At 42.0% G+C, this 27598-nt stretch overlaps 1 protein-coding gene across 7 annotated transcripts in view; it reads left to right on the forward strand.

Moving 5' to 3' along the window:
• The window catches only part of RASSF7 (Ras association domain family member 7), a 232830-nt gene that overhangs the window by 197173 nt on the left and 8059 nt on the right, over window positions 1-27598 (forward strand). For all 7 annotated transcript variants that reach the window (XM_056527106.1, XM_056527103.1, XM_056527104.1 and 4 more), the window contains 2 exons: window positions 22070-22264; window positions 23344-24236. In XM_056527106.1, the coding sequence (XP_056383081.1) occupies window positions 22162-22264; window positions 23344-24236 (996 nt within the window). In that variant the 5' untranslated portion in view covers window positions 22070-22161. The remainder of the gene's footprint in view (window positions 1-22069; window positions 22265-23343; window positions 24237-27598) is intronic.

Genomic DNA, 27598 nt, shown 5'->3' on the forward strand with positions numbered 1-27598 from the left:
GTGGGATGATGAAGGGGGGTGTGTGGGATGATGACAAGGGGATGATGAAGGGGGGGTGTGGGATGATGAAGGGGATGGGGATGATGAAGGGGGGTGGGGATGATGAAGGGGGGTGTGTGGGATGATGATGAAGGGGGTGGGGATGATGACAAGGGGATGATGAAGGGGGGTGGGATGATGACAGGTGATGATGATGAGGGTCTGGATGATGACAGGCGGTGATGATGATGAGGATGTTAATGACGGGGGTCTGGATGATGACAGGGGGGGATGATGTATTTCCCACCCTAGGCTTATACTCGAGTCAATAACTTTTCCTGGGATTTTGGGTTGAAATTAGGGGTCTCGGGTCGGCTTATACTCGAGTATATACGGTAGGTAACTAATACAGATAAAGCAAGTCCTTACATATAAAAGTAATAAAGAGCTGCTGGGAGCTGTAAATCACTGTCCATGTCAGTGTTTCCCAAGCAGGGAGCCTCCAGCTGTTGCAAAACTACAACTCCCAGCATGCCCGGACAGCCAAAGGCTGTCCGGGCATGTTGGGAGTTGTAGTTTTGCAACAGTTGGGGGGCACCCTGATTGGGAAACAATGATGTAGAGGGTTGAATAATTTACCAGGGCAAGAGGTAAACACTGGTCTATGTAAAGGACAGGAGCTTCTTCAAGGTCCTGTACAGTACACTCAATGTCCTAAAAAAGTAACATGGAGCCACCCCCACCTGGTGTCCAAAGGAGCAGGTAACCCTGGCTCAGGTAAAGTGTACAGAACATGTAATACCTCCCTGTACTGTAGGGGGCGCTACCAGACAGTCAGTGCATGCACTTCAGTAATACAGGGGTTTTACCAGTGAATGCCCATTCTGATTGGTCAGTTCTTTCAGCCATTGACACGTTTCACAGATCTGGACTGTCTGTAGCATTGTATGTTGAGTCTGGTTTCCACTTACAATGGTCACTGTATTAGGATTTTCGTAAGGTTTCCTAAAGTTACGACCTATGTCTATCTATCCGATGCAGTATGCATGTTAGGCCCATCTTTGTTCCCATATAGTAGTTAGGCCTTACACACTGCCCCCATATAGTAGCTCTGTGCCTTCTGTAGTATTAGGCCCCACTGTATTATTATTATTAGGCCTCCCCCTGTAGTAATATTAGGACCCCCTGTATTATTAGACCTTCTGTATTATCAGGCCTCCCATTACAAACAAAAACACTCTCCGCAGCATTTTTCCTTTCCCAAGGGGCAGCGTGGTTTATTGATGCTGCCTGCGCTGGTAGGTCACGCAGTAGAGAAGCTGCAGGTCGCACCGGGAAGGACTTCCGTGCTGCACAAGTATCTGTACATTGTGGAGAGTGTACGCTCATAAACTGCAAATGACTTGTTTGCATCTTATCAGCGATCGCTCGGTGCCTCTTCTTCCTGCATTGACCTGACAGCTGTGGTGCCCTTGGGAGCTATCCATGACTCCTTAAAGGGGTTATCCAGGAAAAAACTTTGTTTTATATATCAACTGGCTCCGTAAAGTTAAACAGATTTATAAATTACTTCTATTGAAAAATCTTCATCCTTTCAGTACTTATGATCTTCTGAAGTTGAGTTGTTCTTTTCTGTCTAAGTGCTTTCTGATGACACGTGTCTCGGGAACCGCCCAGTTTAGAAGCAAATCCCCATAGCAAACCTCTTCTACTCTGTGCTGTTCCCGAGACAAGCAGAGATGTCAGCAGAGAGCAGTGTTGCCAGACAGAAAAGAACAACTCAACTTCAGCAGCTGATAATTATTGAAAGGATTAAGATTTTTTAATAGAAGTAATTTACAAACTTGTTCAACTTTCTGGAGCCAGTTGATATAAAGAAAAAAGTATTATCTGGAATACCCCTTTAAGGCGTGGTGGAATACAGTTTGGGAACCCCTGTTGTAACTAATGATTACATCATATATTATACACTCTATGCCAGGGTTTCTGGTTGGGAAAACACTGCTTTATGCTAAAGTAATACAGAAGCTGCTGATTCCGTTAGTTTGCCGGGAGCCGCAGAATCTCATTCTTCACATGGTTCTCTATGAAGAAATCACATCTACAGGAGGTTCTTACAGATCAGCCGCCAATGCTGAAATAGAGCCCCTGTATATGTTCTTCATACGCTCCTTATCTGCATCCAGCAAAGTACTATAAGATCCATTTTGCCTGCAGATTGTCTATGTACACTACCTAAAGACTTTACTACCGAAGGTCCCCAATTTCCTAGATATGAGTGAGTATATCATACAACTGGAGCAGAGCTGCAGGAGAGTGTTGTAGCAGTATATGACCGTTTTCATGTATTGTCATTGCATTTCAGACTACATATCTAACCTGTAGTCATGTATCATTCACATGTAGTATTATAGTCTTTATTTGGTCTGATTTTGGCTGGGTCCTAAACGCAAAGGTGAAAATTTTTCCATAATATGAGGAAAAATATGAATTGGGTGGTTGCACACTAATATAAATACTAGTTTAGATCGAGGTACTGAGTTGCACTATACCCAAAAGTGCCAAAAAATAAATAACCAAAACAGTGGGAATTCAGACCTCAAGGTGTAAACTTACTTATTAAAATGTAACCTTCCAAATATGAAAATGCAGATAAATAAGATGTAGCTGGTTAAACCGGGGTACTCCGGCGCTCAGACATCCTATCCAAAGAATAGGGGATAAGATGCCTGATCGTGGGGGTCCCGCTGCTGGGGACCCCCTTGATCTTGCACATCGCACCCCGTTAAAATCAGTCCCCGGAGCGTGTTTGCTCCTGGTCTGATTACTGTTGATCACGGGGCCAGAGCATTGTGACGTCACGACTCTGCCCCCGTGTGACATCATGTCCCGCCCCCTCAATGCAAGTTATGGGAGGGGGCATGACAGCTGTCACGCCCCCTCCCATAGACTTGCATTGAGGGGGTGGGGCGTGATGTCACACGGGGTCATTGTCGTGACGTCACGATCTTCCATTCCCGTGGTCGGGAGCCACAACCTCCAGCCCTGTCGGAATATAGGTGGGTGCTGCATGCTATATTGTGGGGTTCCCCAGCAGCGGGACCCCGCGATCAGACATCTTATCCCCTATCCTTTGTATAAGGGATAAGATGTCTAGGGGTGGAGTACCCCTTTAAATAAAATGTGATTTATTAAATAGATATCAATAATATACACTTAGTCTGGTATCTGTGCAGGGCCCTTGCTACAGATCCAGTAAAATTAGTTTAAATAACATTAAAACATTGTATCAATGCCAGTATTTGAAATAATCATTATAGCAAAAAATATTTTCCCAGTATGCCACCTTTATATTGTCTCAGTTCTAGATCCTTTATAGACACACACGATTAGATCCAAGGATAGTCTATGCAAAAAATTCCAAAAATAATCCTGCCAGTAATTAAACTAAGCAGAGTTGTGATGCAAAAGTTATAATATAATTGCACACTGTCCCGTTATCAAGATGTGGCCATAATGGGTTTTCTTGTTGTTGTAGATACTGATCGAACGCTGGCAAAAGTGTGAACCCAACACAATATAGCTATCAAGCAGATAAAATGAAAGAAAATTGTAGGTGTAAGTGAAGCATTTATCATTGTAGGTGTAAGTGAAGCATTTATCATTGTAGGTGTAGGTGAAGCATTTATCATTGTAGTGTAAGTGAAGCATTTTTCTACACCTTTTTGTGTGTGCTGTAATGTGGAGGAGCACCAAATTCATTAAATGGTCACAAAGCATTTGATACATTTTGTGCAGGTCACATTTTCTGAAATTTCTCTCTTTACATACACCAGAAAGCTAAGCTAAGCCTGGGCTGGTGTCGTTTTAGAGACTTTTCAGTGGCTTTGCGCCTTAATTTCATAAAACCCTTCTTCCATGTGTATTGCCAAAAATCAGTGGATTGCAACTGGAAATCAAAATTGTGTAAACCAAAGGTGCAAAAAAAAGGCTCAAATAAACCCTGCATGGTCCAGAGTCAGTGCTGGCTTATTCTTCAGAGTAGGTATAGTGGTCATAGCCATCCATCACTAGGTAGAGCATTCGTTCATAATTGGTTGATTCTACGGTCATAGGGGCTGTATTTGGTTTTTCAGGGTCAGTGAAGTTAGGGGGTGGTGCTGGTTGAGGTCATGTATTCTAGTACTTAACCTACCAGGTCAGGTGGTTTGCCCTCTAAAAGCCTGCCCCTGGTCGCGGCGATTGGCACAGTTCAGCCGTTGTTGTTAGGTTTAACCTTCCATGCAGGTACGTAGGACGTTTCTAACGTGAACACGATGGGAAGTTGCTCTGACCACGTCACAGTTTTTCTCACATAAGGTCATTGATCACCACTTTGGGAGGTAATCATCGGGAATTCTCAGGTCACTCTTTTCGCATTAGGGCAGCATCTGCAACATCACAACACAAGGTTCCTCCGCATGTTATACAGGAGTTAGGCAGGTGGAAGTCAGGCTGCTATGCTACTTATGTCCCAAATCCCCACAACAAAATGATGTCTTCAGGTATGTGGTATTGTAATTCCAATAAATATATTTTATTCCTGCACTTTATTTGTGCCAATGAAAAGAAGTCAAATATGTCTGCATCATGATGGCATTGTTTTTCTATTGATGCAGACTGTGTACTGAGATGAATTTGACTGAATATAGTCAGTAAGTGCCAACATTTCTATGTTTTGATCATGGCAAGAGTCCAGACCTGTCACAAATACTGTATTTTTTGCCGTATAAGACGCACTTTTTCTTCCCCAAAACTGGGGGGAAAAAGTTGTGTGTCTTATACGGCGAATACACCCCTATCACGGCGGTCCCTGCGGCCATCAACGGCCAGGACCCACGGCTAATACAGGACATCACCCTGTATTAACCCTTCAGACGCGGCGATCAAAGCTGACCACCGCATCTGAAGCAAAAGTGACACTAACCCGGCTGTTCAGTCGGGTTGTTCGGGACCGCCGCGGTGAAATCACGGCGGTCCCGAACAGCCCGACTGAATAGCCGGGTTAGTGCTTACAGGACACCGGGAGGGACCTTACCTGCCTCCTCGGTGTCGTCTCCGTTCAGGGCTCCACTGTATGGCCGGCGCTCTCCTTCCTCGTCGTCGCGTACGTGCGTCACGACGTGATGGCGGTGATGGAGAGCGAGGATACCCGGCCGGCAGCAGAGACGTTCCGGAGCGACGGGGACACGGCGACAGCGATGGAGCGACATCCAGGGCAGCGGTGACAGGTCCGGAGCGGCGGGGACACGTGAGTATTACCTCCTATGCAGTGGTCTTCAACCTGCGGACCTCCAGATGTTGCAAAACTACAACTCCCAGCATGCCCAGACAGCCAACGGCTGTCTGGGCATGCTGGGAGTTGTAGTTTTGCAACATCTGGAGGTCCGCAGGTTGAAGACCACTATTGGGTTCAAAATCTTTATTTTTTTAGATTTTGCACCTATAAATTGGGTGCGTCTTATACGCCGGTGCGTCCTATAGGGCGAAAAATACGGAAAGTATAAAATATAAAATATTACCTCAGGTGAACTCAACTAGTGATAAGCACTTTCCCAATGTAAATTCCAGTCTAAGTGCAGTAAGCCATGGTGTGTCCGGTGGTTCTCGTCACACAACTTGCGGTCAGACAAGTATGACAGGGTACAGTAAATTAACCCGGGGCCTTCATTGACTCTGTAGTGAACTATCACCAGGCTAATGCGGCACTCTCATTTTTTGACAAAATAAAGGTAGGCTAGGGAGTCATTATGCAAGAATGGCTCCCATTCTGCCATACGTTACATGGAGGGTCACTCAATTGGATGATCTGTATATAACATTATAGTCTCTCAGCATTGACTGGTTCACATAATAAAATACATTATTTTGGTTATTTGGTGGAAGCATTGACTGGTTCACATAATAAAATACATTATTTTGGTTATTTGGTGGAAGTAGTTAGTGCGTTTCTTGTGTACGATCAGTATCATCGTGGGAACCTGACGTCTGTGGCCCTGTTTGTGTTGGAGGAAATAAATGACCTGTTTGACCTTTTCTAGCCAAGGGTTGTTCCTATACACTTGGTTTTGACTCCTTTTCCCATGCAATACTGACTGACAGTTTTCAGGTTATTGCTGTGTATGATGACAGGTTAGTTTTGAACTAATGTAGATCTTAATCGCCTTTTATTTTAATGCGCATTCATGAGATGATTTACTATTAAAAATGCAGTAGAATTTTGGTGCACGTTCTGTGCAACAAACTTTTTTTTATTCCACCAGGTCCAATAAGGTGGTAAGAATGTTGCTTAAATGTGACTGTGTTCCAAAATTCTGGTACAAGTGAATTCAAATTTAGCCTAGACAGTCTAAAGATGCACAAAAAATTATCAAACAGCATGAGCCACTCTGATAAATGTGGTTCATTCTTAGGGTATGTTCACATTGATTTTTCCTCTCCAATTCATTCAGCAGTGAAAACCCCCATAGAGCTGTGCAGAATTTCTGCCCCTCAGTTCACACTTAGGAATTTCCTCAAGCAGAATTCTGACGAGGAAGTATGTTCCGCTTGAAGAAACATGTTCTTTCTTTCAGGCGGAATCAGCGTCTTACTCCCATAGAGATCAATGTAAAAAAAAAAAATTTCAGTCAGAATCCTTTCCACGCGGAATTGGCGTGGAATTTCCGCATGAAAAAAAAGGATAATATATATATATATATATATATATATATATATATATATATATATATAATATAATACTCTTCTCTTCCTCCGCTTGAAATTTTCATTTCCACGTGTGGAATTCCGCGCCAATTCCGCACGAAATCTCTGTAGGTTCTTGTGGAAAAGTAACAATATTTTGAGGCAGAAAATTTCTGCTTGATTTCCGCCCCAATTCCTCAGTGTGAACATACCCTTAGACGTCTAGTCTAAAGCTGGCCAGGCCCATTTTATAGCTGTCGGCTAAAAACTCTCTTCTGATTCAACAAGACACAGGAATTCTTGGTCAGGCATTAATGTATTCTCCTCTGTTGCAGGCTTATCTCTCTGTGCCAATTTTTTTCCCCCATGGTATCTTTTGTCTGGGGAGACTCTTGAGTCCCCCGTAAACTTTCGATTTTCAGCTCCTTGATGCCCCAGTACTGGATCTCATTCCACAGTCCTGTCAGCTTGAGTCCCTGAAAGTCCTCAGGGCTCACCTGTAGTGTTCCCCCATAATGTAATTAGTTTTACATTGAATGTAAAGGACCTTTGATATGGTCACATGGTTTAGTCACATAATAATGGTTGTCACATGTTAAGTTACATGTTTTGTTACCCAGAGAGCACCAGGTGACCAGATGACCCACAGCTAGCCTTTGGGCTCCTTGCTCAGCCCCCCTTTATAAGAGGGGGAGGTACTGCAATCTCTCTTGTGTTTCACTTTCTGCTGAGGTGAAGTCCAGATGTCTCAGAGCCAGTGTCCAGCACATCTGGAGGCCTCAAGCCTAAACTAGGACTAGCAGTGCTACCGTTCGGGTGGTTCTCTGTTAAAATCACGCCTTGATGTCACGAACACGAAGGGGTTAACAATACCTGCCCCTGGGCTAGGGATCGACCGATATCGTTTTTTAGGGCCGATGCCGATAATCTGTGGAGGTTAGGGCCGATAGCCGATAACTTATACCGATATTCTGGTATAAATTATCGGCTATTTATCCCCCCGCGACACCGCTGCAGATCATTGATTTAAAGCGGGCGCTTTAAATCAATGAACTGCAGCGGCTTTTGCGGTGCAATAGGCCGCCGCCACCACCACCCGCTTCTCTCCCCCTGCCGGTCCGGGGTCCTCATGAGTCCTATTACCGCCACTGCATACGCCCCCACCACCACCGCTCCGCGCCGCCTACCGTCGCGCCGCGTCGCACCCCCCACCGCACCGCCCCGGCCCCATTGCCTCCCCCCATCCCCGGTTTTATTATTACCTGTGCCCGGGGTCCACTCTACATATGGCTCCGGTGGCATCCTCCTGAGCTGTCACTGTGCGCACTGACGGTGACGTCGCGTTGCAGGACGCAGCAGGAGCCAGAAGTAGCGTGGACCCCGGGAACAGGTAATTATAAAACCGGGGATGGGGGGGGAGGCTATGGGGGTGGTGCGGTGGGGGGTGCGATGTGGCGCAGTGGGGCGGTGCGGGGGGGCGGGGCATTATCTGATTATCAGCAAGGTAATTGCCGATACCAATAACGCCCAAATTATCGGCCGATAATCTGGGCTACAACACCTGCCCCATATCCGCTAAAATTGGTGGCTTTTCTATTACGTATGGGGCCTTACAAACTATAGCAGTAGAGTGCGATGCACTGTAGAAATCCATGGGTATGCCTCACATTTCAGACACGAATCCTGCGGCTTATTTTTGTGAAGGCAAAGTTCCCAACGTCCACTAATACATTTTTCGTACACAAAGGTTTAGTCTCCAGGGGTTACAAGCCTTCTTTACCACTATAACTGTGAATTTTAGAACCAACTACCTCAGGAACTGGTCACAGCAGGAACGGTTGAGGGCTTCAAAACAGGCTTAGATACATTCTTAGAAGAAAATAACATGAATACATTAGCATAAATATGGAATCCTTACCCCTTCCCCTCACTTCCTTGGTGAAACTTGATGGACAGGTATTTTTTTTTTCAACCGTACAAACTATGTAACTATGTGGTATTTGCTGAGAAGGAAAAATTCTCAGATTTGACCTCATTTGCAGATTGTTAGAAATAGAAGAGACAAAGAAGCGATGTCCTAAGCAAGTGACATTGAGGCAAATGAGACCTAATTCTAGTAATTAAAGGCCCATAATAGAGAGGAAATGGGTTTGTGCCTGTGGTATTTACTTTCATTCAGGCAGATGATAAGATGAATATGAGGACAATGATATAGTACATGGCATTGTTGTATAAGATCACATCTCGCAGGAAAGTGGCTACTTTATGGGATACATCCCTAAAGCTTCAGCAAACAGACCCACATTAACTCATTCCTTGTATCCGCATGATAAACTTAGGCCTTTGTACGTATTTGCTCAGTAAATAGTTTATCTAGTAAATAGCTCCATTTAAATACAATTTCTTTCTGTGTTACTGCTAGATTTACTAACTTGGGAATCATCCATGGTTTATTGGGCTGAATGAAGATCTTATTTGTTTATAGAAATCCACTTCTTTGTCTTACACGGCATTTTGCAAGCAGTTTTAGACTAGTTTTCGGTCTCGCGTATGCTCCTGTACTACGAATGCAAGTGACGACAATTCTAGATACCCAGATCCATGGTGCCCTCTGTTTGGGTCATTTGACCTGTGGTTGGGTTGGAACTTGTGTCAGTAATACAAATGAAGAAATTCAGCTGTGTTATACTTGTCTGACACCATCCTTAGGGTATGTTCACATGTACATATTTTGCTTCAGATCGGTTGCAATATCTGAAGAAAAATGCTCAGCAAAATATTCATGTAGAAGTGTAGCCTTAGGCTTTGTTCACACACAGTGTTTTGGCAAAGAAAAGGCTGGGGGAAAAAAACTGATCAAAATCTAAAAAACTAAATGAAAAAAAAATGGACCAAATGGCTTTTGTTTTTGTTTTTTCCCTTGCCATTTTCGGGTCAGTTTAATAGTTCAAAAAGCAAACAAACCCTCAAACTGAGTGGTAACATAGCCTAAGATCAAGACCATACTATGTCTGTTCCCCCCGTTAGTCGTATCCGAAAACTGGATGCCAACATATACTGTTAACGGAAATAGGGGACTGCATTGATTTCTATGGCAGAATAGAGTCACGCATAGGTCTGGAATGGAGTCACTTGTGGCATCCAATACGTCGGGCGTACCACTCAAAATCTGAGCGCCCGGCTCAACAAACACAGGTTCAATGTGAAAACAGGATATGCATTGCATAGTGTATCCCGGCATGCTGCAGCTGAACATGATGATTTTAGCCAATTTACAGTGGTGCCAATTGAACATATTCCAATACCTGCCACCGGCGGTATACACAACTCTGTCGGAGGAAAAACTTTGGTCCCACAGGGTCTTAACGAGTATATTGAACATACTATATAAATATATACTCCCCCCAAACTAAGTAAAAACACACCTACCATACGGTAATAACCTGCGGTTCTACACTTTCATCCTCTGGAGATACACAAACTGAGGACCACTGCTACATACTGTTTCTGTACGTCCGGTATCACTAACTACGAAATCCAGAAAGAAGAAAAAAAGAGAAGAAAACAATAGCAGCCCCATTGGCTGGCCGCTGATGTCATCCTCACCAATCACTGTTTACGAATAGAGCATCGGGATTGGTCAACACATTGGTCTTCATATCTCTGAATTAGCGCTAAAAACACAGACATACATATGACGACTTTTTTTCTGTCTCTCAAGCCACAAGTAGGCATTTTTCCTATTTGCCAGCCCGTGATGTGGTCCCCACCAATCACGATTCCTGACTTACGAGCATCCCTATTGGTCAACATGCCCATGTTTAAAATTCAAAACAGGCGCGAAGACCCAGGAGCCTATTGTCATCAATTACACCTTGCCATTCATGTAAGCAGAAGTAGGCGCTTCCCCGATTGGCTAGCTCCTTTGACAATTTTCACCAATCACCACCTACAAAGTACAACATTCCTAATGGTCAATTTCATAATCATGTACTAGCGCGTAAGCACTACTATACATAAGAACTAGTCATACTTGTCCCCACTTGTTATCAAGTTGGAAGTAGGCACCTTTCCTATTGGCTGATCTCCTATTGGCCCCAGATGAACGTACAGTGACGTCCACCCAAAACCTTCTGATTGGCTAACCCTTCTAATGAATGGGAGAGCGTACGTTTCACCAACATAAACATGTAGTACTTGCTTATCCAAGCCTCGAGATCGATCTGGAAACCATCCCGTTTGCTGTAAGAGGCTCAGCACGAATACAACTTTGATTTTAGTTTTTTTTTAATACATATTTATCAGAATTAGGTCTGATCCTGACTGTGTTACACTACCTTACCCTAAGATTGCTATTTTACCTACTTTTTACAATTGTTTAGTACACCGGCCACAAGGATTCACCTTGACCTTTTACTTTGGCGCCAATTACAAGTGTATAAAAGAACATGTGTATAGGATTGTGTATGACAGCCATTTTTAAGCAATTAAGAAAGGGAAATTATATTCCCGAAAAGCGTTTTGCCATTTGTCATATGTTTTAACCGTTTTTATGTAGAAATAAAAACACTTTGGTTATACCATATCCCGTGTAACGGAGTCTGAAGTGGATTGTATGAAAGCAGCGCCAGAGCAACTGAGTTTTTCCTCGTTATATACAGTAATCCTGGATAACACCTTTTAAAGTGGTTGTGCGCTGCCCTGCCTTTCGGAGATCCGCTCGCAGCGTCCGGAAGTTCATTACTCCGAACGCTGTGTGCGGGCTTCCGTGTTCACGGCCGCCCCCCTCGTGACGTCACGCCCGCCCCCTCAACGAAAGTCTATGAGAAGGGGGCGCGACGTCACGAGGGGCCGGGCGTGACGTCACGAGGGGGCAACCGTGAACACGGAAGCCCGCACACAGCGTTCGGAGTAATGAACTTCCGGACGCTGCGAGCGGAGCTCTGAAAGGCAGGGCAGCGCACAACCCCTTTAACACGAGAGAAAGAGACATGGGGAGAACTTGGTTGGGACTATGTATGGAAGAATGTGAGGGGACATTGAACCCAGTGCCTTAAAGGGGTACTCCGCCCCTTAGACATGTTATCCCCTAACCAAAGGATAAGGAGTAACATGTCTGATCGTGGGGGGTACGGCCTCTGGGACCCCCTCAATCTCCAGGCAGGCGCTGCAGCATTACGGTCACGGAAGCCTGGTGCTTCCATGATCGTGATGTCACACCATGCCCCCTCCATTCATATCTATGGGAGGGGGAGTGACTACTAGTACACAGCCAATAACGCCTCCTCCCATAGACATTAATGGAGGGGGCATGTTCGCTCCGTGCTCTAGATGCCTGGGGTGCCACCGTGAAGATCGTGGGGGTCCCCATTGGCCGGACCCCCGTGATCAGACATTTTATCCCCTAACCTTTGGATAGGGGATAACATGTCTAGCGGCGGAGTACACCTTTACTATTTCTAATGGGTTGCACCCCGAGATCCCAGTGCCTTCATTCCCTTGGTTACACTGAGATAGTCCAATGGAGTACATAGAAATCTAAAGTATTCCTGTTTCTTGATGATAACTCCAATGCCCAGTCACACTTAGACTTAAAAAGCTAAAGAACAAGTGATAATTGAATTTACATGAAGATATATTACTATCATTGTTCTACATGAAACCATTCTTTCGAGAGATACTGTCTGGAGATACGCACCTGTAGAATGATACTTGAGATGCTCTATTCTCCATTGTTATGTATAGGAGCTGGTGAATAGTAGGGAGGAGGTTGGTGATGTTTTCATTGTAATTGGTTAGACACCTTTCCTGCTTATACATAGTCCAGCAGGTTTCGTTTTTCATTAATCTGTCCTCAGTTGTGTTGCACCCCCTGGCAGGTCTCATGTATTGTACCCACAGAGAGGGCAGATTGTGTGAACAATCTCAAACTACCAAACATTGGTAAAAGGGGGATGGGCACTGAAACTTTTCCAAGGTGTCCTGTAACTTCTGTTAGCAGTAAACCAGTCCATTCATTGCAGGTGGTTCACATTTATATGTTGTGTTTTACATGGTAGTATGTTGAAGCATCCATCTGATCCATGTGTTAGGCCGGTTTCACGCAACTGTAATACAGATGCAGTTTTGTGTCTGCATCAGAGCCGCGAGTCTCAGCCTGAGCTGACGCTTTAATGTATCCCAAGTGTTAAAGGCCATGCTGTTTACCTGCAAAATCCTGCAGCTACTAAAAGGGTAGCCTCCTGGAAAACATTTTTTTTGAATCAACTGTTTCCAGAAAGTTAAACAGATTTGTAAATTATTACTATTTTAAAAATCTTAATCCTTCCAGTACTTATCAGCTGCTGTATACCACAGAGGAAGTTGTTTTCTTTAAAAATTTCCTTTCTGCCTGACCACAGTGCTCTCTGCTGACACCTCTGTCCATTTTAGGAACTGTCTAGAACAGGAGAGGTTTGCTATGGGGATTTGCTCCTACTCTGGGCAGTTCCTAAACTGGACAGAGGTGTCAACAGAGAGCACTGTGGTCAGACGGAAAGGAAATTCAAAAAGAAAAGAACTTTCTGTGGAGCATATATGAGCTGATAAGTACTGGAAGGATTAAGATTTTTAAATAGAAGTAATTTATCAACTGGTGCCAAAAAATTTAACAGATTTGTAAAGTCCAGTGGAGTACCCCTTTAATGAATGGACTCTCAATGCAGTTTAGCTGTAGACAGTAGTTTATCTGCAAAATCCTGCGGCTGTTAACAATAAGTTTGGAATTTGTGGCAAACAGCATAATGTCAAGGTTTGTAAATTACTTCTATTAAAAAATCTTAATTCTTCCAGTACTTATCAACTGCTGTATGCTGCAGAGGAAGCTGTATAGTTCTTTTCAGTCTGACCACAGTGCTCTCTGCTGACACCTCTGTCCATGTCAGGAACTGCCCAGAATAGGAGCAAATCCCCATAGCAAACCTATCCTGCTTCAGACAGTTCCTGACACGGACAGAGTTGTCAGCAGAGAGCACTGCCGTCACGCCCCCTCCCATAGACTTGCATTGAGGGGACGGGGCGTGACGTCACACGGGGGACATCACGGACTACCGTTCCCGTGGTTGCGACCCAGACCCTCCAGCGCTTCCGGACAAGAAACAGGTGGGTGCCGCATGCATATTTGCGGGGTTCCCCAGCGGCGGGACCCCCGCAATCAGACATATTATTCCATATCCTTTAGATAGGAGATAAGATATCTAGGGTGGGAGTACCCCTTTAAATAATAATTAAATAAAATGTTTGGGTATTTTCTCCATCTGTAATGTCATTCGCAGTTTTGAGGATTTTTGCTGTTTTCAAACTTGGTCAATGAATGGGAAAATCCTGTATAGCAGTGTGAGTTCGCAGAGAGGGTTGGTATAGAAACCATCAATCCCTGTAAACCCCCCCCCCCTGACATAAACCTAATTTTACCTGTCCACTAGTAGCATATGGATACTAATAGCTTTACTATGTTGGCTACTAGATCCTCTTTGTTTAGGAGCAGGCTGGTTCTACAAGTCCAGCAGCCGCTCCCGTTTACTCTGAAACTGGGGAGGGGGGAGAACAGAGGGCGGGGGCTTAGTAGAAATTTGGCCTTTCAAGATGAGATGGAGATTCATTTACAGACAGGATAGTAGCGGATATCATCGGACCTATAACTATGGATCAGGATACATTCTTGGTACAATGAGCTATAATTCGAGGAAAGCTATGCTAAAACCCTACACTTTCTGGAAATCGACGGCACAACTCGTCGCTGGACGGATCTGGTGAAGCAGGTGACTCACCCATAGGAAATATCTTCGGAATCTCTACTCGTGGAGGTTTGTATAGTCTACGTATGCGGCTGTAATAAGGCGTTTTCAGTAACCAATTGTAAAGTAATTGTTTCCTGTATAATTATTAACAAGGAAAGTATTTCTACAGATGGATGATCCGTGATGGTAGATTAGTTGGTTTTATAGTAGTAAGGTCGCAGTTAGACAGTAAAAAGTTATTATTTTGTGTCGTGGCTCTCTTGTCCAAGATTACAAAGACCACCACACCTGTCAAAAGATTGGGTAAAGTGTTGCAGCTCAACACTATTGACTTAAATGGGGCTGACCTGCAATACCAAAGAAGGACAGATGTGGCACTATTTTTTTTGGAAGAAACCAGCCATACTATTCTAATCCTGGACAACCTTTAATGATCAAAGTAGAAATTTTAAAGGGGTACTCCGCTGGAAAACATTTTTTTTAAATCAACTGATGACAGAAAGTTAAACTGATTTGTAAATTACTTCTATTAAAAAAGCTTAATCCTTCTAGTACTTGTAGGCTTCTCTATGCTCCACAGGAAGTTCTTTTCTTTTTGAATTTCTTTTTCTGTCTTACCACAGTGCTCTCTGCTGACACCTCTGTCCATGTCAGGAACTGTCCAGAGCAGGATAGGGTTGCTATGGGGATTTCCTCCTACTCTGGACAGTTCCTAAAATGGACAGAGGTGTCAGCAGAGAGCACTGTGGTCAGACAGAAAGGACATTTAAAAAGAAAAGAACTTCCTCTGGAGCATACAGAAGCTTATAAATACTGTAAGGATTAAGATTTTTTTTAATAGATTTGTAAATTACTTCTGTTTTAACTTTCCGGCACCAGTTGATTTAAAACAAAAAAATGTTTTCCAGCGGAGTACCCCTTTAAAGCATCCAGTTTTTGACATGACAAATATGATACCATTCCATAATTCCAGTAACATGAAAAAGGTGTTTTTAGAACATTGGTATGTAAGACTAGGGTTACACATTAACTCCTGGTTCCCCACAAGACATGGTAAAGGAATGGGGCTGGTGCTACCATAATTAGATTTTTTATCTGTTATACAACTGAAGCGATGGGCCAAAAAAGTTGTGTGAACATAAAAGTTTACAGTCGGCTAAACTGTTAGAAATGTCTGTTCCCTGTAGCGTCCAAGAGAACTATTAACACCGCTGAGGACTAGGACAAGGGCTGTAACTCAGGATCAGTACATAAGTAATGCAATGTCATCAACTTTTATATGAAGATTATGTCTATATAGAAGCTATAAATATATCATTACTTGTACTTGGAGCAGATAATCATGTCGATTGCATCATATTGACTATGTTTCCTAAGGGTTTATTTCTGTGATGACCTCATACGATCCATATCCATATAACTCGATGTGTCTGCATTCTTCAGATAGTTTTTGTATTTCCAAATGCAAATCACACTATTAATACACTGTATGGGGACGGTAACAGTTCCTGAAAAGTGACATGGTTGTAATAGTCAGTAGTGCTGCAGGCTATTCTTTGGGGATAGATAGGATAGATTTCAGTTCCTGTTGTAAAGCTTAAAGTGTACCCGTCATATTAAAAAAAAAAAAAAGTTTTTTGTTGGATCTATCACTCATTACCTAATCCTGACCATGTACATCTAATTGTTATGTGTCTAGCACCTTTATTTATTTTTTATTACACTTTTAATTTAGCTCACTAGTCTGAATTCCTCTCAAAGGGAGGGGGCGTGGCCTCACTGTGCAGGTCTCCGCCCCCTTCCTCAGTATGCTTTCTGCTCACATCTCCCCTAGCATTAGCAAAACTACAACTCCCAGCTTGTCCTCACTGACAGTAGCGGGACACAAGCTGACAGTGGGAGGATTTTTTTCTCCAGCTGTGAGCCCTGCGCTCACAGCTGTCAATCAAGGAAGTGTGTCCATGACATAGGTGATGACGCATGGACAAAGCAGGACTAGTATGTGTCTAAGCAGGCAGGGGGGGCAGTTGTTTGACTGGCTTTTTTAGTATGAAATACTGAACATTTTCTAATGAAAGCTATTGCAAAACCTGTTGGTTTTGCATGCTTTACAACATATCAAAAGTTTTTGCATCTGACAGTGCCATTTAAGGCAGAGTTCACACATTTGACCAGTGGGGTGGGGGTCAGTTGCATATAGGATCTTTGGCATTGTGCGTCACCACTGTCTTACATTTACAGGCAGTGTTGGGGGGGGGGGTGGGAGGGGAGTTTGTCACACAATACGTTGCCTTGACCCAGGTTCTGCCAACACATGCTACGCTGCTGCTGTTAATGCAGGATTTACTTTGAGGAATCTGTACATTAAATTACCTTTTATAATTATTTTTACATTGGTTTTTGAGCAGTTGTGACACTGGTGGACACACCAGTGTAAATAAATGTATTGTCCATTCAAAATGTATTTTGAGTTTCAAACATAAACATTTATTGAAAACTGCATAGAATTGCAACCAAAGTCATCAAGATACAACTGAACAATAAGTCAGTACTAGAGTTCTATGATTATCCAAGTTTAGCTCAGTAGATCCGTGCACATGGAAGGCCATAATACAGACGCTAATATGGCGCTCGAGTTCGGCACATCGCGGATCAGGTTGACAGGTTGCTGGGTGGGGCTGGAGAGGACCCAGCAGTCATGGCACATATTGGCAATGACAAAGTAAGAGGTAGGTGGAGTGTGATTAAAAAAGATTTCATGGACATGGGGCGCAAGCTTAAAGAAAGGACCTCCAAGGTAATATTTTCTGAAATATTACCTGTACCATGAGCCACACTAGAGAGGCAGTGGGAGATTAGGGAGGTAAACAAGTGGCTTAGAAGCTGGTGTAGGAAGGAGGGGTTTGGGTTCATGGAGAACTGGGCCGACTTCGCTGTCAGATACCAGCTCTATCGTAGGGAGGGTGCAGCTGTTCTTGGGGAGAAGATGGCCAGAAGGGTGGAGGAGTGTTTAAACTAGGGACTGGGGGGGGAGGGAACCTACAACATAGAGGGGGAAGATAGTGTAGATAGAGGGGCCGGACATAATAATGTAGATTGGGGTGGAGCGGAGGTTAAAAGGGATAGGCATCATAGGGGAAAAAAACATACACCATTGAATTGCATGTTGATTAATGCCAGAAGTCGGACCAATAAAACTGACAAACTGGGGTTGAAAATGTCTGAGGAGAATTATGACATAGTGGGTATAACAGAGACTTGGATGGACGATAGCTTTGACTAGGCGGTCATCATACATGGTTATAGTCTATTCAGGAAGGATCGGACAAAATGGAAAGGGGGAGGAGTTTGTCTTTATGTAAAGTCCAGTCTGAAGGCCGCACTGCGGGAGGATATATGGGCGGGAAACGATAATGTGGAGTCATTATGGGTAGAAATATATGCAGATATATGAAGAGCCAGAAGATCAATTACTGAGGCAAATAAACAAAGCAGCAAATCAGAATGAGGTGATAATAATGGGGGACTTTAACTATCCTGATGTAAACTGGGAGACTGAGTCCTGTAAATCTCATAAAGAATACAGGTTTTTGACTATAGCTAAAGAGAATTATCTGTCCCAAATGGTGCAGAGCCCGACCAGAGGGGGCACTCTACTAGACTTAATATTAACCAACAGACCTGACAGAATAACTAATGTGCAAGTAAAAGGACACATAGGAAATAGTGATCATAATATAATATATTATAACTTGAACAAAAACAATGAACTTTAGGAAGGCAAGGTTCGATCAACTCAGAGAAGCCCTTAACAATATAAAATGAGCTAAGGTCCTCAAAAACAAGAATACTGACACTAAATTGGAGACTTACAAAAATATCTTAAATGGGAATAAAAGGGAATAAATGGGAATAAAAGGGTCAGAAATAAAAGAAAACCAATATGGATAAATAAAAATGTTAAGGGGGCAATAAATGACAAAAAATAAAGCATTTAAACTACTAAAACAGGACAACAGTGAAGAAGCATTAAAAAGCTATAGAGAAAAATGTAAAATATGTAAAAGACAGATAAAAGCCGCAAAAATAGAGACAGAAAGACTCATTGCCAAAGAGAGTAAAACTAACCCCAAAATGTTCTTTAACTATATAAAATAGAAAAAAGGTCAAAAATGAAAGTGTTGGCCCTTTTTTTTTTTTTTTTATATATCTTTTATTTCTTTTAATAATAAAATTGACAAAACTACAATGTACGATTCAGATATATATAGCAGCGCCAGTCAAAAAGAGGCCATATAGCCATACTTATACTTGTTTACATCTGAAAAGTATACCTAATCATTATTAACACCGTATGACTCCATATCAGCATGGCTTTATGAGGGATCGGTCCTGTCAAACTAACCTGATCAGCTTTTATGAGGAGGTGAGCTCCAGACTGGACCAGGGGGAATCACTGGATGTAGTGTATCTGGATTTTGATATTGTGCCACATAAATATTTGATATTGTGCCACATAAAAGGTTGGTGCATAAAATGAGAAGGATTGGGCTGGGGGAGAATATGTGTAAGTGGGTAAGTAACTGGCTCAGTGATAGGAAACAGAGGGTGGTTATTAATGGTACTTATTCTGATTGGTTGACTGTAACTAGTGGGGTACCACAGGAGTCTGTCTTGGATCCTGTCCTATTCATTAATGGCCTTGTAGAGGGCTTGAACAGTAAAGTAGCAATCTTGATACTAAACTCTGTAAAGTGGTAAAAACAATAGTGGACAGTGCACTGTTACAAATGGATCTGGATAGGTTGGAGGCTTGGGCTGGGAAGTGGCAGATGAGGTTCAACACTGATAAATGTAAGATAATGCACATGGGGAGGAAAAATCGGGGCTGGGATTATGTATTAAATGGGAGAACACTTGGGACGACTGACGTGGAAAAGGACTTGGGAGTCTTAGTTAACAGTAAATTTAGCTGTAGTGACCAGTGTCGGGCAGCTGCTGCCAAGGCAAATAAAATCATGGGGTGCATCAATAGGGGCATAGATGCCCACAACAAGGAAATAATTCTACCGCTGTACAAATCACTAGTCAGACCACACATAGAATACTGTGTACAGTACTGGGCACCAGTGTACAAGAAAGATATAGTGGAGCTGGAGAGGGTTCAAAGATGGGCAACCAGGGTAATACGGGGAATGGGAGGACTACAGTACCCAGAAAGATTATCAGAATTAGGGTTATTTAGTTTAGAAAAAAGAAGGCTTAGGGGCGACCTAATAACTATATTTAAATAAATCAGGGGACAGTACAGAGATCTCTCCCATGATCTATTTATACCCAGGACTGTATCTATAACAAGGGGGCATCCTCTACGTCTAGAGGAAAGAAGGTTTCTACACCAGCACAGACGGAGGTTCTTTACTGTAAGAGCAGTGAGACTGTGGAATTCTCTCCCGGAGGAGATGGTCATGGTGAACTCTGTAAAAGAGTTCAAAAAGGGTCTGGATGTATTTTTACAGAATAATAACATAGCTGGTTATGTATTTTAGATTTATAGGGACAGAACGTTGATCCAGGGATTTATTCTGACTGCCATATTTGGAGTCGGGAAAGAATTTTTACCTCTAGTATGAGGTTTTTTTTGCCTTCCTCTGGATCAACTCAGTAGGGACTCATTGGGGATATAGGTTGAACTGGATGGACTCTGGTCTTTTTTCTACCTTATGAACTATGTTATGTTACTATGTGGCTATGTTACAGCATTTAATAATGGATTACTAAGTTTATTCGTCCAATACCATTTTTATACCTTCAAATGATGTCCCCTTGTTCATAGCATATGGCACATCACTGTAGTGCCCCCTTTGTATACTTCCCCTTGTTTATTAACCTCTGGTGGTCACTGTGTCTTTGTTCCCTGTACTGATGCTACATTATGGTGTGGCATACATCCATGGATATAAATATACCTTCAATTGATAAATATGTAATGCCTTTAAGATTTTTCTTTGGTGACTCACTACCTCTCCTCCCGTTTTAAGCAGTTGCACCCATCTTTCCTTCCACCTCTCCAAGACTTTTCTGCTTATGAATACATTCTTGTGTCAGTCAGAGTAGTGACACTTCACCTATTCTGGCTCTTGTGAGATCGGTAGGGCTTCTTCCTCTTGTGGGGTGTGTACATGTTCTTGTCTTCTGGATTGCACATGGTAACTTTTCATGTGTTCATGGAATGCAAATGATGATTAATTAGAAAAATGAAAGAAGCGACTTGATAGATTGCTATAGGCAACTGCACCACTCTTTCTCTACACAGGTTTTGATAAATTGTCGAAGTGTGACAAGGTCCTGTAGGGAGCCTAAATCTTCTGTTCTCTCTTCTTTATACCCCCTAATATTTCACCAATTTCCACTCACCGTTGAGCAGGGTTATCCAGGAAAAAAACTTTTTTTAGATATCAACTGGCTCCAGAAAGTTAAACAGATTTGTAAATTATGGCAATGTAGAAGAAATGATGGCACTCACCCGAAAACGGACTTGCAATGATGACTTTTATTTCGTGCTTGTCAACCAAAGTGCATGTGCATGGCAGCGTACAACATTCAGGCAGGTGGAGCGGGCAAGGACGCCGGGGGAACCAGCGTGCAGATGGTTACAGCTGTCTCGCACTTCCGTGCTTTGTGAGACCATGAAGCACGGAAGTGTGAGACAGCTGTAACCATCTGCACGCTGGTTCCCCCGGCATCCTTGCCCGCTCCACCTGCCTGAATGCTGTACGCTGCCATGCACATGCACTTTGGTTGACAAGCACGAAATAAAAGTCCTCATTGCAAGTCCGTTTTCAGGTGAGTGCCATAATTTCTTCTACATTGCCATGTTGTAAGAATTCTTTCTTTCTGCAAGATTGAGCACCACCCCTAGGACTATATCCACACTTGCACTTTATGTGCGGACTTATGTTCACTCCCTATACAGCAGTGCCGGATAGTGTTTCTACCTTGTTAGATTTGTAAATTACTTTTAAAAATTACTATTAAAAAATCTTAATCCTTTCAGTACTTATGAGTTTCTGAAGTTAAGGTTGTTCTTTTCTGTCTGTTTAGAAGCAAATCCCCATAGCAAACCTCTTCTACTCTGAGCAGTTCCCGAGACACGTCATCATAGAGCACTTAGACAGAAAAGAACAACCTTAACTTCAGAAGCTCATAAGTACTGAAAGGATTAAGATTTTTTAATAGAAGTAATTTACAAATCTGTTTAACTTTCTGGAGCCAGTTGATATATAAAAAATTTTTTTTTTTCCTGGAATACCCCTTTAAATCATCAATTCCCTGAGTGGTAAATTGAGGTGAATGGCAGCTTTCTGTCTTCGGCAATCCTCAGGATTCTACACTGTTGGTATGGACATAGCATTGATTGACCAACCTTATTCATGACATATTTATGATTTGTATAAGAGAGATGGTGCCACCTATGCAAGAATCTCTCTGCTGCCTCTTGTCCTAGACTTGAATGATCTTTAGTGATTTCACAATATGTCTATACTAAAAATGCTGTGAATGTGTATAATAAGTATTTTTATTCTTAGGTTTTACACCTTGTGACCTGTGATGAGAAACTAAACTGACCGTCATCCATTTTGCCCGGAATTCTTTCCTGCTCAGATCGATTGTCTTCAGCATGGAGTTGAAAGTCTGGGTAGATGGGGTCCAAAGAGTTGTCTGCGGGGTTACAGAGCAGACGTCCTGCCAAGACGTGGTCATTGCCCTGGCCCAGGCCATAGGTAAGTGTTGGGTTTTACTATTTGTCTGAGAATGGTAATAGTTTACGGTAGCAATAAATCATTTTGTAGAATTCCAAGTGTCATAGGGACCCAGTTAAACAGTGAACATGCTTAAAAAGGCTCAATTCTGCAATATTTTTTCTTTCTCCTTTTTCTTATGACCACAAATAAAAAATAAAAAAATCCAACTCTTCTTATAAAAGGCTTTCATTATAACAACCTGTTTTTCTCAGTATTTTCTTGATGGAGATTACAATATAAATATATACAATAAATGTAGAATCTGCTTAGATTTTGATTAATAGCAAGGTATTGTAAAGGAATGACCTTTTCTGCTGAAGCTTTGCAAAAAAAGAAAGAAAGCAAGAGCAGTGCTTTCTGAAACTCAAAGGCTATGTTCGCACGTCGGAACTTCCATTGTGTGAACTTCGGCTTGGAATTCTGCACGGAGATTCCGCTTCAGCAGAATCCCATTGAATTCAACTGGATTCTGATACACTGTGCACATAGCAGATGTTTCTGGCATTCTTTCAGCGGACTCCGCACGGAACGCATAGCCATCTATGAGACAGCGCATTCCTGTGCGGTCCTAACGCCGGCATGTTATGCTGGCGTCTGCAGTTTTTGGAATGTCTGCACAGAGATTTTCCGTGCAGACATTCTGTAGTGTGAACCTAGCTTAATAGACTTCAATGGTAAAGGTGCACCGATCCATTCAATTCTATGGGAACAGCACCTGCACAGAATTGGTGTACTTGGGGCTCATTTTCTCCCGTGATGTGCCAGTCCCAAGGACAATACCCGCACCTGTTAGACATTTATGACATATCTTGCAGCTGTGCTGTAAATGTGCAAAATGGTAGTAACCCTTAAGTGATTTGTTCTGAACCATCCAAATAGCATTTTTTTTTTATTGGCTTTATTGAAGTGAAGTTATGGATGGTCAGTGGTTGAAGGTGACACACTTCTACACACTTCTGCAAACAAAAAATAAGCTTTCTATAGAAATTAGGTTGATATCTCTTACATTGTTTGTTTGTCCACAATTATATTGTAACTTTATATATATTATCTTACAGGTCAAACAGGACGGTATGTGCTTATCCAGACTCTACGGGACAAAGAAAGGCAGCTTCTGCCTCATGAGAGACCTTTGGAGTTCTTGGCCAAAAGTGGACAATATGCCAATGATGTCCATTTTGTATTAAAACGCACAGGACCCAGCTTAGCTGAACGCCCCTCTTCAGACAGTGTTCCTCTTCCTCCAGAAAGAACTTTTCCCAGGTCCAGCCTGCCTCTTAATCCTCGGGCACATGGTACAGACGTTACAAGGTCAAAAGAGCCTAAAAAGTCTTTGACTTTTAATCTGGGACCTATGAGTTCAAATGACATTTTGCTTAAGCACAGACAGAAGCATCAAAATGGCACAGTTGGTAAGGACACTGCCCATCGACAACCTACCAAAGACGATATATTCAAGATGGTACTTCAACAACAAGAGCAACTCAAAGCACTGGAGATGCAGAACAGTTCTATAGGCAAAGACATTCAGACATGGGAAAGGGGCAGAGCTGGCGGACCACATGAGGAGGAAGATGAGATCGCTTACTTGGAGCGACTCATTCGCCGAAATGATGCTGAGCTGGCTGAGGAGATGTTTTGGTTAGATGAGCTGGAAAGGGAAAGGGTGGATGAGCAAAAAAGACAAGAGAAAATGAAACAACTAAGAGCTACAATGGAGGATTACACTATTAAAATTAAAGAATTAACCAAAAGGACTGAGGCCTTAGAGCAGGAAATAAAGAAGGAGTCCTCAAAAAGACTTTCAGGCGAACCCAGCCCAGCAGATTTTGAAGAAATGGTGACAAAAATGAGAAGAGAATTGGAATCCAAGATTGTACAGAGCCAAGAACTGGAAAGTAATCTGTCTAATGTGGAAAGAGCCTGTGAGGAGGCCAGAAGGAACCTAGAGGTAGGCTTACTGCTCACCTGTAGTAAAACAAGGCTTGGCTTATGCATGTAAAATCGCTACATGCGCTTGCTACAAGGCTATTCCTTTCATATGGACCTTCTGTATCTGAATATTATATTTTGGCTGAGGATGACTGCTCAACTTATGCTATAGCAATGCACATAGCAGTACGAGCCTTAAGAGAACCTATAGGATCGAACACTGAAGTCATTTTTATTGGTAGCGAACAAGACTGTAGAATAAAGGATATTTTATATTTCTTATTGGTGACAAATGTAGTCACTTCTAGGTGGATGTGTGCATCACCATATATTCCTGTATTGCATGAGATTAATAGTGTCAGCAATAAAAGCTAAATTGTCTATATGTCTAGAACGTTGTAGGTAGTTGGTAGCACTTGTATGTTCCATGATGTCCACCTTAAGGGTCATATATTCTAGTTAAAGTGCAAAGTACACCTTTGTTTCTTTCCTGATCCAGTGAGTTTTACACTAGATATGCATAATAGTGTGAAAGGTGAGATTCTCGCCAATGTTTCTTCCGCATTACTAAATATATATCCTTTGAATAAAATCATACTTTCAAAGCTTATCAGATGATATGACGATAGTTTTTATTGTGGTCTTAGGGGTGACAATTTATATCCGCAATGGAATGAGATGCCTATTGATGTTATAAAGTAAACTCAGTAGTATTTTCTCTATATAATAGAGGCTGGCAAGATATGAAATCTGTTGAAAGACACCATGCAGTTTGTTTTCCCCTTTTTTATGACCTCAATTGCTCCCTCTTGAGGATTGTTTTTGAAATTGACACTTTATACAGTGTTCAGATACCTGCCCAGTCTGCATCTGAATCTATCTGTAGGACAAAAGATAGAAGCCCTTTCAGATAAGAGGTAAAAGAGAGCAATCTCCGTTTTTCTGATAAGGATGGACATTTCTGATCGGCTGTACTTTCTATCCTCTATAACAGAGCACAAAAGATCTGGTAAAATATTTAAGGTTGACTACATAGATAGGAAGTAATACTCTCATAAAGTCGAACACCCAATGGTCCATCATTCATAAAAAAAAAAAAAAAAAAAAAAAGTAGAGGCCCCATCTGTCCGGGGGGGGGGGGGTTCTTGCTCCTAGTCTGTATAGATCTTAGGTACTAGCTCGCTGGGGAAGGCCTTTAATCTCTAGTCAAGTTGCAAGGCTCTTTAAAGGGGGTCAAGCACTACTTTCAAGGAAGCCATCTCCAATAGTTGGCACCAAGGAGCAAGCATTTTGCGGAGGAAAGCTATTTTTGGGTCCTCAAGAGTGAAAGACATTCCTTCCTATGGCCAAGAGATGAGGGTCCTTAACTCAGAATTCCCAACAATATATGAAAATTGGTGTTCTAAACTAGCAACGTTTTTGAAGGGGCTTTGAACCTGATTTACCCAAAAACTTAAAAAGAGCGATGATATATAATTTACACGTGTATGTAAATGTTTTTGGAAGGGAGTATAGTGACAGCAATGGTATGAGGGTACAGACAATTATTTCTCTTCCATCAGTTTCTAAAGTTGGTACTTCCTGTGATCAGGAAGCATTTGTTTGTCCTTGAAATTGTCTTAACCCAGATTCATCATTGGGCTGCCAATTGGTGACGTGTAAATCTTCACTTCAAGAAAAGCTTTTCCAGCGTTCAATGGAAATGTGCATTACATCACTCCAGCCAATGCTTGCCATTGGTGATTTCCAGCTTGTGGACAGATGGGAAACCTAATCTGACATCATATAAATGTGATTTGTGCAAGTAGGAGTTTTTCCGTGCAACTCAGAGGTCTGTCTTTGGAAATTGCATGTTGAGTGATCTGTTTTATGCATCTGAAATGGCCAAACCCTCATATAGAGAGGATACACATATTTGTTTGGCCATTTAGTGTAAAAAAGACTTGCATATGAAACCTTTTTGCACGTGTCTGTGACAGTTGTTTGCATGATACATTGAATGAACTGTTAACCTGGAAAACCACAAACCTGTACCACAATTACGGTACTTCTACCACCCACTCCAAAGTTAGTCAGCAAGACTCGAGTCCAACTATACTATTGAATAAACAAGTGGAAATGTACCAGTCATTAAGAGCCTGTTTTAAAGGGGTTACCTGGGATTTGGGATAGGATATTAATATGTTACATAGTTACATAATTACATAGTTAGTACGGCTGAAAAAAGACATACGTCCATCAAGTTCAACCAGGGAATTGAAGGGTAGGGGTGTGTGGTGAAGAAACAACTCTTAGAACCCCTGCTGATCACCTGACGAAGTGGCAAGCCCTATGTTTCCCTCATTGTTTAAAATTCATGACCTATCTTTATGAAATCAATGGTAAAGTCCCAGATAACCTCTTTAACCTTATCTGTTGCTGTATCTGATGAAAGACTAACCCAGCTTCCTAGAGGACTGCTGGTGGTTCTGTAGTATGTGCTTAGGGCCTAGTCTTTCAAGTAGTAATGTGATGATGCTACTGGAGTCATCTGTCATCCGCAGTGATGTCTAGTCATTTTTTTGTAGTTTGTGGCTTAGTCTTATCAACCATCATCAAGAGCCCCAGATCCACCAAAGAGTAAAACTTAGGCTCTGTTCACATAGGAGAAAGTAAACAAAGAAAGAATTGGGTATCTCGGCTATATACGGTGTGTGTGTGTATATATATATATATATATATATATATATATATATATATATATATATATATAATATAATAGCCGAGGTTACTATATGTAGCTGAGGAGATATAATATAATATATAAAATATAATATTATATAATATAATATATACTATACTGATATAGATATATATAGATTATAGATAGCTAGATAGATAGAGATATATATATATATACGGTATAGATATAGATATAGATTATAGAGAGAGAGAGATATATAGATAAATATATATATGAGAGAGAGAGAGAGATATAGAGAGATAGATAGATCTATATATATATATATAGATATATATAGATATATATAGATATATCCAAAATAACAACAGAGCAGCACATCCAAAAAGTAGGTAAGTAAAGCGGTGCCAGCGGCGAAATAGCCCGGTTAGGGCGGTCACACATCAAAGGTAGTAATCCGCAGCACTCCAGGAGTAGGTGCAAAAATAAAGTGCTTTATTCCATACTAATACAGAGCAACGTTTCAGCTGCCATGCAGCCTTTCTCAAGCATGCTTGAGAAAGGCTGCATGGCAGCTGAAACGTTGCTCTGTATTAGTATGGAATAAAGCACTTTATTTTTGCACCTACTCCTGGAGTGCTGCGGATTACTACCTTTGATATATATAGATATATATAGATATATATAGATATATATATATA

This window comes from Hyla sarda, chromosome 6 (assembly GCF_029499605.1).
Source record: "Hyla sarda isolate aHylSar1 chromosome 6, aHylSar1.hap1, whole genome shotgun sequence".
NCBI classification, from domain to species: domain Eukaryota; kingdom Metazoa; phylum Chordata; class Amphibia; order Anura; family Hylidae; genus Hyla; species Hyla sarda.